This window comes from Mobula hypostoma, chromosome 22 (assembly GCF_963921235.1).
Source record: "Mobula hypostoma chromosome 22, sMobHyp1.1, whole genome shotgun sequence".
NCBI classification, from domain to species: domain Eukaryota; kingdom Metazoa; phylum Chordata; class Chondrichthyes; order Myliobatiformes; family Myliobatidae; genus Mobula; species Mobula hypostoma.
In genome coordinates, this window is record NC_086118.1 from 3,770,654 (window position 1) to 3,784,741 (window position 14,088).

The window sequence follows — 14,088 nt, forward strand, 5'->3', positions numbered from 1 at the left end:
GCATCATTAGATCACGACTCTTAAACTCTATCCCTGGACTTATGAAAGCTAACACCCCATAAGCTTTCTTAACTACCCTATGAGGCAACTTTCAGGGATCTGTGGACATGTACCCCCAGATCCCTCTGCTCCTCCACACTACCAAGTATCCTGCCATTTACTTTGTACTCTGCCTTGGAGTTTGTCCTTCCAAAGTGTACCACCTCACACTTCTCCGGGTTAAACTCCATTTGCCACTTCTCAGCCCACTTCTGCATCCTATCAATGTCTCTCTGCAATCTTTGACGATCCTCTACACTATCTACAACACCACCAACCTTTGTGTCGTCTGCAAATTTGCCAACCCACCCTACTACCCCCGCATCCAGGTCGTTAATAAAAATCACGATAGGTAGAGGTCCCAGATCAGATCCTTGTGGGACACCACTAGTCACAATCCTCCAATATGAATGTACTCCCTCCACCACAACCCTCTGCTTTCTGCAGGCAAGCCAATTCTGAATCCACCTGGCCAAACTTCCCTGGATCCCATGCCTTCTGACTTTCTGAATAAGCCTACCGTGTGGAACCTTGTCAAATGCCTTACTAAAATCCATATAGATCACATCCACTGCACTACCCTCATCTATATGCCTGGTCACCTCCTCAAAGAACTCTATCAGGCTTGTTAGACACACTCTGCCCTTCACATGCTGACTGTCCCTGATCAGACCATGATTCTCTAAATGTCCATAGATCCTATCTCTAAGAATCTTTTCCAACAGCTTTCCCAACACAGATGAAAGGCTCACTGGTCTATAATTACCCGGACTATCCCTACTACCTTTTCTGAACAAGGGGACAACATTCGCCTCCCTCCAATCCTCCGTTACCATCCCCGTAGACAACGAGGACATAAAGGTCCTAGCCAGAGGCTCAGCAATCTCTTCCCTCACCTCATGGAGCAGCCTGGGGAATATTCCGTCAGGCCCCGGGGACTTATCCGTCCTAATGTATTTTAACAACTCCAACACCTCCTCTCCCTTAATATCAACATGCTCCAGAACATCAACCTCACTCATATTGTCCTTATCATCATCAAGTTCCCTCTCATTGGTGAATACCGAAGAGAATATTCATTGAGGACCTCGCTCACGTCCACAGCCTCCAGGCACATCTTCCCACCTTTATCTCTAATCGGTCCTACCTTCACTCCTGTCATCCTTTTTTTCTTCACATAATTGAAGAATGCCTTGGGGTTTTCCTTTACCCTACTCACCAAGGCCTTCTCATGCCCCCTTCTTGCTCTTCTCAGCCCCTTCTTAAGCTCCTTTCTTGCCTCCCTATATTCCTCAATAGACCCATCTGATCCTTGCTTCCTAAACCTCATGTATGCTGTCTTCTTCCACCTGACTAGATTTTCCACCTCACTTGTCACCCATGGTTCCTTCACCCTACCATTCTTTATCTTCCTCACCAGGACAAATTTATCCCTAACATCCTGCAAGAGATCTCTAAACATCAACCACATGTCCATAGTACATTTCCCTGCAAAAACATCATCCCAATTCACACCCACAAGTTAGCCTTGTAGCCTGATAATTTGCCCTTCCCCAATTAAAAATTTTCCTGTCCTCTCTGATTCTATCCTTTTCCATGATAATGCTAAAGGCCAGGGAGCGGTGGTCACTGTCCCCCAGATGCTCACCCACTGAGAGATCTGTGACCTGACCCGGTTCATTACCTAGTACTAGATCTAGTATGGCATTCCCTGTAGTCGGCCTGTCCACATACTGTGACAGGAATCTGTCCTGGACACACTTAACAAACTCTGCCCCATCTAAACCCTTGGAACTAATCAGGTGAAAATCAATATTAGGGAAGTTGAAGTCACCCATGATAACAACCCTGTTATTTTTGCACCTTTCCAAAATCTGCCTCCCAATCTGCTCCTCTGTATTTCTGCTGCTACCAGAGGGCCTATAGAATACCCCCAATAGAGTAGCTGCTCACTTAAAGCAATCTTTTGAAATTCCAGTGCTCAATCGATATGCAAATTACCTAAATTTCTTTATAAGGGTTTGTCTGTAGGCTTGGTCTATAAGTGAAGAAATAAAATCATTAGATTCTTCCATATCAAGGAAGGTGTTAAGATATGTGGATTATGACCAATGCAAAAGTAGCTGGAATCATTGAACACTTTTGTGCAAGAGTGTTTATTAGATGTGTCAAAAATCAAACTTAGAAAAATTATTGAAAATAGCAAAAGGAAAACTGCCTATATTTACAAAAAGATAGTTAGCAGAAAGCACAATAACAGCTCTATACTTTATTCAGTGTGAACTCCTGGCCAGAGAGTGCAGACCCCCGTTTATTAGGCACCAGGGCATCCCATCTTTACTTATCCACAAAGTCAGCTTAAGACTGCACATGAATCAGAATATGATGCACCCTACAATGTTGTTACAATCATATTACAAAATAAACAAAAGTGTCTCCCTTAAATACAGTATACAAACAATATATACATATCCTCATTACTAAAGGAATGGAATATTCTGCGGGAAAGGCACCATAAAGCCAACCCAAGCACACCAACTTCGTTTATCATCCATTATAAGAATATGCGGGGGTGGGTGGAGACATTGAAGTGGATACACTCAGGGAATGAAAGCAGAATAACAAGGTAATGTTTGTGTGTGTAAGGAGTGTGTATACTGAGCGTTCTCCATCACAAAAAGAAAGCATGTTTGAGTTATTTCATGCAACTAGTCACTAAACTATGCATAATTTTAGTTGAACCTTTACATTTTGATGAATAATCGACTACTAGTGGATAAATTGGTTCACAATACAGCTACAACAAGGCTTTCCTCAACTTTCATTACATTGCCAAATGAAGTCACAAAACCACCTTTATCCTTTCTGGTGCGAGTGTACAGGCAGTTCAACCTCACATTCTTGCCGTAATTTTCCAAGCACAAACCAGTAGAATCTGTGTCTGGAGGTGCTGGATTTTCCAGTGTGAGCTCCCACTGTGGGGAGATAGGGAGACTGACAAAAGTGATGGTTCTTTGCAAAGAGCTGTTGTTCAATAAGAGGCACACTCCCATATCACTTGTCCACAGCCCTCTTCCACATGCCAGTCACACATTTACTTCCTTCTCTCCTGCATTCCTGATGCTTGTTAAATGTGCCCTGCTGTTGGACTTCTTCTCTTATTCATGCTCTCGGCATTAAAGATTTTCATCATCATCTCATAATTGGCTTCCTAGATGGGTTATGGATTCCGCCGGACAAAATAATAAAACAACACCATAGCTAACCATCTCTAAAGCACAATTCCTTTCTCAATCTAAGTACCTTTATCAATCTATCAGTCAGATGAACTCAAGTTGATTGACTGTTACGGCTTTCAGAGGGTATTTCAAGCTGTGTTTGTGTTAGCTTGTTGGAAATGATGTAAAGTTAGATCCATCTGCCTGTTTCCTCATGGTCCTGGTAGCTTCTGTTTGTCATATGTATATCCAATGCTCTATTAAAGAGCTGAAATATCAGCTTCCTACAGCACATTCCATTTCAACGTACCTCACTGCATGAAAATAAAATTTACACCCTGTTCTCCTGCAATTATTTTGCCAATTATCTTAAATCAAAGTCCTTTGATTATTACCCTCATGAAATGACTTCTTCCTGCCCTCTCGAAGAATTTCATCATTGTGAAGTCTTCTACTTAATCCTCTATTTACTCCCCCTTTCCCTTCCCTGTTCTAGGGTCAGTCATCTGTAGCGAAGATAGTCCGATGCTTAGATCCTGCTGTACGTGCAGGGCAGAGCAGTATGAGTAGGTCACCCAGCCCTTCAAACTGTTCCGCTCTTTAGATCCTGACTGATCTGATTCTAATCTTAATTCCGCATTCTTTTCTACCTACAATAACCTTTGATCTCTTTGCTTATCAAGCCTCTATTCAACTTCCTTACAAATATTCAAAGATTCTGTTTTCATACGTTGATCCCCTGCTTTTTTGAAATAAATTTTCCCAGTTCCACCCAAAAATCACTCCATTTCCCTCTCCTTCACATAAACTTCGCTCCCCTTCAATCCATCAACGCTGAGGACTTTGTACCAGGATAGAGGTTTTCTATTCTCTTTTAGGAGAGGAAGATAAAGTCAAAGTTGAGTTTACTGTCATATACACATGAACATACAAACACAGGTGCAATGAAAAACTTATAGCAGTATCATATGCAGGTCTTACTGGGTTACAGTGGTAGTGAAAGAGATGGAAAGGTGTGGTATTACCAGGCAACAGTGGTTTTGAAGGAGATATCAGGGTGAGGAGTTACCAGGCAGCAGTGGATGTGAAAGAGATTGCAGTGTGTGGTTACTGGGCAACAGGGTGTGATGTTGCTGGGTTACTGCGATTCTGAAGGAGAGAGCGGTGTGTGGAGTTACCGGGCAACAGTGTTTGTGAAGGAGATAGCAAGGTGTGGTGTTACTGGCAACAGTGGTTGTGAAGAGGATAGCAGGGTGTAGTCGCACTGGCAACAGTGTCGGTGCAGGAGATAGCAAGGTATGGTGTTACTGGCAACAGTGGTTGTGACAAGTTAGCAGGCTGTTTGGTGTCACTGGGTTACAGTGGTTGTAAAGGAAATAGTTTGGCGGAGTATGGTGTTAGTGGGTTACAGCAGATGTGAAGGAGATAGTAAGGTGTGACGTTACTGGGCAGCGACAGCGGTTGTGAAGAGGATAGCAGGGTGTGGTGTTATAGGGCAACAGTGTTTTTGAAAGCAAATTGTGTTACTGGGCAACAGCGGTTGTGAAGAGGATAGTGGGTGTGGTGTTGCAGGGTTACAGTGGGAGTGAAGAAGATAGCTGGTAGTGGCGTCACCAGGGAAGAGTGGTTTTGAAGCAGCTAGCAGGGTGTGGTGTTACTGGGCAACAGTGACTGTGAAGAGGATAGCAGTGTGTGTTGTTATTGGGTTACAGTGGTTGTGAAGGAGGTAGCATGTGGTGTTACTGGGTTACAGTGGTTGTGAGAGAATAGCGGATTGTGGTGTTACTGGGTTACAGTGGGAGGGAAGGAGTTAGCATGTGGTGTTACTGGGTTACAGTGGTTGTGAGAGAATAGCGGATTGTGGTGTTACTGAGTTACAGTGGGAGGGAAGGAGTTAGCATGTGGTGTTACTGGGTTACAGTGGTTGTGAGAGAATAGCAGATTGTGGTGTTACTGGGTTACAGTGGGAGGGAAGGAGTTAGCATGTGGTGTTACTGGGTTACAGTGGTTGTGAGAATAGCAGATTGTGGTGTTACTGAGTTACAGTGGGAGGGAAGGAATTAGCAGGGTGTGGTCTGATTAGGCAACTGTGGTTTTGAAGGAGATAACAGGGTGTGGAGTTACCAGACAACAGTGGTTGTGAAAGAAAAGAGCAGGGTGTGGTGTTACTAGGCAACAGCAATGGTGAACTGGATAACAAGGTGTGGTGTTACTGGGTAACAGTAGTTGTGAAGAGGATAGCAGGGTGTGGTGTTACTGGGTTACAGTGGTTGTAAAGAGGATAGCAGGGTGTGGTGTTACTGGGTTACAGTGGTTGTGAAGAGGATAGCAGGGTGGGGTGTTACTGGGTTACAGTAGTTGTAAAGAGGATAGCAGGGTGGGGTGTTACTGGGTTACAGTAGTTGTAAAGAGGATAGCAGGGTGGGGTGTTACTGGGATACGGTAGTCGTGAAGAGGATAGCAGGGCGTGGTGTTACTGGGTTACAGTGGTTGTAAAGAGGATAGCAGGGTGGGGTGTTACTGGGTTACAGTGGTTGTAAAGAGGATAGCAGGGTGTGGTGTTACTGGGCAACAGTAGTTGTAAAGAGGATAGCAGGGTGTGGTGTTACTGGGTTACAGTGGTTGTAAAGAGGATAGCAGGGTGGGGTGTTACTGGGTTACAGTAGTTGTAAAGAGGATAACAGGGTGGGGTGTTACTGGGTTACAGTAGTTGTAAAGAGGATAACAGGGTGTGGTGTTACTGGGATACAGTAGTCGTGAAGAGGATAGCAGGGTGGGGTGTTACTGGGTTACAGTGGTTGTGAAGGAGATAGCAAGGTGTGATGTTACTGGGCAACAGCGATTGTGATCTGAATAACAGGGTGTGGTGGTATTGGGTTACAGCGATTATGAAGAGGGCAGCAGTATGTGCTGTTACTGGGTTACAATGATTGTGAAACAGAGAGTGGCTTGTGGTGTTACTGGGCTACAGAGGTTGTGAAGGAGATAGCAGGGTGTTGTGTCACCGGGCAACAGAGTTTGTGAAGGAGATAACAAGTTGTGGTGTTACAGGGCAACAGTGGTTGTGAAGGGGATTGCAGGCTGTGGTGTTATGGGGTCACTGTGGTAGTGAAGGAGATAGCAGGGTGTGGTTTTACAAGGCAACAGTGGTTTTGAAGGAGATAGCAGTTGTTGGTGTTTCTGGGCAATAGTGGCTGTGAAGACAATAGCAGTGTGTTGTTGGGTTACAGTAGTTGTGAAGATGATAGCAGTGTGTATTGTTGTTGGGTTACAGTGGTTGTGAAGATGATAGCAGTGTGTGTTGTTGGCTTACAGTGGTTGTGAAGATGATAGCAGTGTGTTATTGGGTTACAGTGGTTGTGAAGATGATAGCAGTGTGTTATTGGGTTACAGTGGTTGTGAAGATGATAGCAGTGTGTTATTGGGTTACAGTGGTTGTGAAGACGTTAGCAGTGTGTATTGTTGGGTTACAGTAGTTGTGAAGGAGGTTGCAGGTTGTGGTATTACCTGGCAACAGGAGGAAATAACAGGATGTGGTGTTACTGGGGAACAAGGGTTGTGAAAAGGATAGCAAGGAGTGGTGTTCCTGGGCAACAGTGGTGGTGAAGGTGATATATGGTGTGGTGTTACTAGGCCACATTGCTGTGAAGGAAATCACAGAGGATGATCTTACGGGCAAACGTGTTTATGAAGAGGATAGCAGGGTGTGGTATTACTGTGTTACGGTGGTGGTGAAGAGGATGACAGTGCATGGTGTTACCAGGCAATAGCAGTTATTAGGGAGATAGCAAGATCTGGTGTTACTTGGTAACACTGGTGGTGAAAAGGATAAAAGGGAGTTCTGTTACTGGGTTGCAGTCGTTTTGAAGGAGCTAGCACAGTGTGGTGTCACCAGGCACCAGGTTGTGAACGAGATGGCAGTGTCTGGTATTACTGGGTCACAGTGATTATGAAAGTAATAGGGTCTGGGATTACTGGGTTACAATGGTTATGAAAACAATAGCAGGGTATGGTGTTAACATAGAACAGCAGATTACAGGCCCTTCGGCCCACAATGTTATTCCGACCATGTAACCCACTCTAGATTCTGCCTAGAATTTCCCTAGTGCATAGCCCTCTATTTTTCTAAGCTCCATGTACCTAAGAGGCTCTTAAAAGACCCTATTGTATCTGCTTCCCCCACCGCCGCTGGAAGTGCACTCCACGCACTCACTGCTCTCTGTGTGAAAAACTTACCCCTGACATCCCCTCGGTACCTATTTCCAAGCACTTTAAAACTATGCCATCTTGTGTTCGCCATTTCAGCCCTGGGAAAAAGCCTGCACATGATCAATACACCTCATCATCTTATACACCTCTATCAAGTCACCCCTCATCCTCTGTTGCTCCAAGGAGAAATGGTCATGTACACTCAACCTATTCTCATAAGGTACGCCCTCCAATCCAGGCAACATCCTTGTAAATCTCCTGTGCACTCTCTCTATAGTATCCACATCCTTCCTGTAGTGAGGTGACCAGATCTGAGCACAATACTCCAAATGGAGTCTGACCAAGGTCTTACATAGCTGTAGCATTACCTCACAACTCCTAAACTCAATCCCACAGTTGATGAATGCCAACACACCATACGTCTTCGTAACAACACTGTCAACCTGCACAGCAGCTTTGAGTGACCTATGGGCATGGACCCCAAGGTCTCTCAGATCCTCCACACTGCCAAGAGTCTTACTATTTATTATGGTATTACTGGGTTACAGTGGTTGTGAAAGCAATAGCAGACTGTGGTGTGGTTGTGCTCACTTCATGTATTATTTTTCCTTTTTTTTTGACTTCAGTGTTTTATTGTTGTCTCTGACAGATCGCTGACTACTTCGATATGGAATGTGTTGGTTCCCAGCTCAGGCATTCTGGGATTATGGAGGCAATCCATATTAGAAAGGAAGGCTATCCAGTCAGAATTCCGTTCCCTGACTTCACGAGCAGGTGGGAGTAATATGTATTATGGTGCCACCTTGGTTCCTGCTTTTGGATTGTCATGAGGGAGCGGTCTCAAGTTCATCCCCTCCAGTCCCAGCAATGTCAAAGTAACCTAGTCATGCTCAGTAACTCAGGGAACGAAAAGAAAATCCTGATTTCATGAATTATCAGATAAAGCTGGAAATTTAATGGTTATTCATTTAAAAGCAGGCATTAGGGTTTATTAATATTTGGAGATAACAGTTGTAAGTTGTCCTATCACTGAGCTCACACATATCTGCAGTGAACCTGCTTGTGCAGTTCTGTCCTGTGCCAATTCCCCGACCTGTCACCTACAAACTGACAGAGACTCTGGAGCTCAGCCGACGCTGTGTGGTTGATTATGTTAAAGCAGAGAAGATGTCCTGATGCAGGATTTCAACCTGAAACATCAACGGTCCCTGTCCTTTCGGAGACGCTGCTCAACCTGCTGAGTTCCTCCAGCTGCGTTTGCCACTGACAAAGCGTTCCTTTTCCTTTAATATTGTGTTAAGATGGTAGATGGGTGATGAATCTTCTACCGAACACAATCTGAATGAGAAATAAACATGCTATTTCTCTTCAATATCGGGCAGTCAGGAAGCTGACGGTGTACACTACCAACAAGACACCATGAGCCCACCTGATCCTTGAAAGACCAGAACCAAAGGCTCTATACTTGAACACACATGGTACTCAAATCAAAACATACCTTGAGTGCACAAATAGAAAGTAAGGTGTGATAGCCATCACGGGGACATGACTGCAGGGTGACATAGACAGGGACCAGAATGTTCAAGGCTATATGACATTCAGGAAGGACAGGGAAAATGTAGAATGTATATTCACTAGGAAGAGGTACAGTCGAGGTTTTGGGCCGAGACCCTTCGTCAGGACTAACTGAAGGAAGAGCTAGTAAGAGATTTGAAAGTGGGAGGGGGAGGGGGAGATCCAAAATGATAGGAGAAGACAGGAGGGGGAGGGATGGAGCCAAGAGCTGGACAGGTGATTGGCAAAAGGGATATGAAAGAATCATGGGACGGACGGGAGGCCTAGGGAGAAAGAAGTGGGGGGGAAGCCCAGAGGATGGGCAAGGGGTATAGTGAGAGGGACAGAGGGAGAAAAAGAAGAGAGAGAAAAAGAATGTGTGTATTCCTTTTGGCACCAGTGTTTCCACTCCTCTCCCCCTTTAATCTACAGATGGGCAATGGAAACCCATATCTGTTAGTAGTGTATTCTCGGGTAGTTTCATAGCTTAGTGCCCTCCGGAAACAGCCAGCAGCAGCGATACACTGGACATGATATTGTGCAGCAAGGTAAAATGGAGACAGAAGAGCCTGCAGATGCTGGAATCAGGAGCAACATGTAAGGTTCTGGAGGGACTCTCCATTGAGAACGTAGAACATAGTACTGCCCAGGAACAGGCACTTTGGCCCACAATGTTCTGTCGAACCAGCTAAAAAGTAAGTCAAAACCCCCCAAAATCCCTCCGACCAACACCATGTCCATATCCCTTCATCTTCCTCATATCCATGTGCTGATCTAAATGTCTCTTAAAACCCTCCTATGTATTTGCCTCTACCACCATACCAGGCAGTGCATTTCAGGCATCCACCACTCTCTGAGTAAAACTTACCCCTCACATCCCCCTCTTACCTTCAATTCATGCCTTCTGCTATACAACATTTCTCCCTGTCTGCTCTATCTACGCCTCTCAGAATTTTATAAACCACTATCAGATCAGGAACAGAGTGAGGTGGAGGATAAGTGTGTGGCTGAGGGATTGGAGCAGGGGGCAGGGATTCAGATTTCTGGATCATTGGGACCTCTTTTGGGGCAGGAGTGACCTGTACAAAAAGGACGGGTTGCACCTGAATCCCAGGGGGACCAATATCCTGGTGAGGAGGTTGGCTAAGGCTACTGAGGAGAGTTTAAACCAGGATTGCTGGGGGGTGGGTACCAAACTGAAGAGACGGAGGAACAGGCGGTTGGCTCACAAATAGATAAAGCTTGGAGGCAGTGTGAAAGGGAGGATAGGCAGGTGATCGAGAAGGGACGCACTCAGACCGATGGTTTCAGATGTGTCTATTTTAATGCAAGGAGTATAATGAACAAAACGGATGAGCTTAGAGCATGGATCAGTACTTAGAGCTATGATGTTGTGGCCATTACAGAGACTTGGATGGCTCAGGGGCAGGAATGGTTACTTCGAGTGCCAAGCCTTAGATGTTTCAGAAAGGGCAGGGAGGGAGGCAAAAGAGGTGGGGGCATGGCACTGTTGATCAGAGATAGTGTCACGGCTGTAGAAAAGGAGGAAGACATGGAGGGATTGTCTATGGCGTCTCTGTGGGTGGAAGTTAGGAACAGGAAGGTGTCAATAACTCTACTGGGTGTTTTTTATAGACCACCCAATAGTAACAGGGACATTGAGGAGCAGATAGGGAGACAGATTCTGGAAAGGTGTAATAATAACAGAGTTGTCGTGGTGGGAGATTTTAATTTCCCAAGTATCGATTGGCATGTCCCTAGAGCAAGGGGTGGAGTTTGTTAGGTTTGTTAAAGAAGGTTTCTTGACACAATAGAGGAGAGGCTGTACTTGATCTGGTATTGGGAAATGAACCTGGTCAGGTGTCAGGTCTCTCAATGGGAGAGTATTTTTGAGATAGTGATCACAATTCTATCTCCTTTACCATAGCATTGGAGAGAGATAGGAACAAACAAGTTAGGAAAGTGTTTAATTGGACTAAGGGGAGATATGAGGCTATCAGGCAGGAACTTGGAAGCATAAATTGGAAACAGATGTTCTCAGGGAAATGTATGGCAGAAATGTGGCAAATGTTCAGGGGATATTTGCATGGAGTTTTGCATAGGTATGTTCCAATGAAACAGGGAAAGGAAGGTAGGGTACAGGAACCGTGGTGTACGAGACTGTTGTAAATCTAGTCAAGAAGAAAAGAAGAGCTTACGAAAGATAAGATGTATAAGTTGGTGTATAAGATGATGAGAGGCATTGATCGTGTGGATGGTCAGAGGCTTTTTCCCAGGGCAGAAATGGCTAGCACGAGAGGGCACAGTTTTAAGGTGCTTGGAAGTAGGTACAGAGGAGGTGTCAGGGGTAAGTTTTTTACACAGAGAGTGGTGAGTGCGTGGAATGGGCTGCCGGTGATGGTGGTGGAGGCGGATATGATAGGGTCTTTTAAGAGACTCCTGGACAGGTATATGGAGCTCAGAAAAATAGAGGGCTATGGGTAATCCTAGGTAATTTCTAAAGTAAGTACATGTTCCGCACAGCTTTGAGGGCCGAAGGGCCTGTATTGTGTTATAGGTTTTCTATGTTTCCACGAAAGGTTCAAAAAGCTAGATAATGATAGAGAGCTGGAAGGTTATAAGGTTGACAGAAAGGAGCTCAAGAAAGAAATTAGGAGAGCCAGAAAGGGCCATGAGAAGGCCTTGGAGGACAGAATTAAGGAAAACCCAAGGCATTCTACAAGTATGTTAAGAACAAGAGGATAAGACATGAGAGAATAAGACTAATCAAGTGTGACAGTGGAAAAGTGTGTCTGGAACTGGGGGAGATAGCAGAGGTACCTAATGTGTACTTTGCTTCAGTATTCACTACTGAAAAGGATTTTGGCAATTGTAGGGATGACTTACAGTGGACTAAAAAGCTTGAGCATGTAGATATTAAGAAAGAGGATGTGCAAAGAGTGGTTGTAGATGGGTCATATTCTGCATGGAGGCCGGTGACCAGTGGTGTGTCTCAGGGATCTGTTCTGGGACCCCTACTCTTTGTGATTTTTATAAATGACCTGGATGAAGAAGTGGAGGGATGGGTTAGTAAATTTGCTGATGACACAAAGGTTGGAGGTGTTGTGGATAGTGTGGAGGGCTGTCAGAGGATACAGCGGGTCATTGATAGGATGCAAAAATGGGCTGAGAAGTGGCAGATGGAGTTCAACCCAGATAAGTGTGAAGTGGTTCAGTTTGGTAGGTCAAATATGATGGCAGAATATAGTATTAATGGTAAGACTCTTGGCAATATGGGGGATCAGAGGGATCTTGGGGTCCGAGTCCATAGGACACTCAAAGCTGCTACGTAGGTTGACTCTGTGATTAAGAAAGCATACAGTGCATTGGCCTTCATCAATCTTGGAATTGAGCTTAGGAGCCGAGAGGTAATGTTGCAGCTCTATAGGACCCTGGTCAGACCCCACTTGGAGTACTGTGCTCATTTCTGGTCGCCTCACTACAGGAAGCTTGTGGAAATCATAGAAAGGGTGCAGAGGAGATTTACAAGGATGTTACCTGGATTGGGGAGCATGCCTTATGAGAATAGGTTGAGTGAACTCGGCCTTTTTTCCACAGAGTGACGGAGGATGAGAGGCGACCTGATAGAGGTGTATAAGATGATGAAAGGCATTGATCATGTGGATAGTCAGAGGCTTTTTCCCAGGGCTGAAATGGCTAGTGTGAGAGGGCACAGTTTTAAAGTGCTTGGAACTAGGTACAGAGGAGATATCAGGGGTAGATTTTTTTATGCAGAGAGTGGTGAGTGCATGGAATGGGTTGCTGGTGACGTTGATGGAGGCGGATACAACAGGGTCTTTTAAGAGACTCTGGACAGGTATATGGAACTCAGAAAAATAGAGGACTATGGGTAACCCTAGGTAATTTCTCAGGTAAGAACGTGTTCGGCACAACTTTGTGCCTGTATTGTGCTGTAGGTTTTCTATGTTTCTATGTTTCAGATCTGCTCAGCTTTTGCCGCTCCAGAGAAAACAAGCCAGGTTTATCCAACCCCTCATGATAGCACATGCCCTCTAAACCAGGCAGCATCCTGGTAAACCTCCTCTGCACCCTCTCCAAAGCCACAACATCCTCCTTATAGTGTGACTACCAGAACAGCAAGCATGTGGGCATGAAAGCAGAGCTTGATGAAGTAAACAGGTGAAGAAACCCTGAGCAGGTCAGGTCGCACCTGTGGAAAGAGAAACAGCTCATGTTTCAGATTAGAGACCCTTTGTCATTGCTAAGTCAAAAGAACATTTCATTAAGGAAGTTCTTCAGAGCACACAGAATGGACACAAGAAGCAAGAAATGTTTAACAGTGAGGACCCATTGCCCAAAGTTAACTAAAATATCATTCGTAGTCTATCATACCAGGTTAGGAAATTGAACACAATATAAAGAGTGATTGAATGATTCATAAAGAAGGGAAAAAAACTATGAGATAAAGGATGTTGCCTGGATTGGAGAGCATGCCTTATGAAAATATGCTGAGTGAACTCGGCCTTTTCTCCTTGGAGCGACGGAGGATGAGAGGTGACCTGATAGAGGTGCATAAGATGATGAGAGGCATTGATCATGTGGATAGTCAGAGGCTTTTTCCCAGGGCTGAAATAGGGCACAGTTTTAAGGTGCTTGGAAGTAGGTACAGTCGAGATGTCAGGGGTAAGTTTTTTACTCAGAGAGTGGTGAGTGCGTGGAATGGGCTGCCGGCAACGGTAGTGGAGGCGGATATGATAGGGTCTTTTAAAAGACTCTTAGATAGGTACATAGAGCTTAGAAAAATAGAGGGCTATGCTGTAGGGAAATTCTAGGCAGTTTCTAGAGTGGGTTACATGGTCAGCACAACATTATGGGTCAAAGGGGCTGTAATGTGTTGTAGATTTCTATGTTCTATGATCCAAAGATAGCCAGAAACTGATAATAAAATTTCAATTAATATTTTAATGAAACCTGAAGTGAGAATTGGTTATACAGACAGCAGGTCCTGGGAACTAATAATGCAAAACAAGGAAATGGTGGATGAATTAGCTGATATGTTTTTAGGAAT

The 14,088-nt window shown here is 44.7% G+C and overlaps 1 protein-coding gene across 1 annotated transcript in view; it reads left to right on the top strand.

The window, feature by feature from the left end:
* The window catches only part of LOC134336618 (unconventional myosin-XV-like), a 315,256-nt gene that overhangs the window by 166,116 nt on the left and 135,052 nt on the right, over window positions 1-14,088 (top strand). The window contains exon 21 of the mRNA XM_063030961.1: window positions 8,116-8,240. Within this exon, the coding sequence (XP_062887031.1) occupies window positions 8,116-8,240 (125 nt within the window). The remainder of the gene's footprint in view (window positions 1-8,115; window positions 8,241-14,088) is intronic.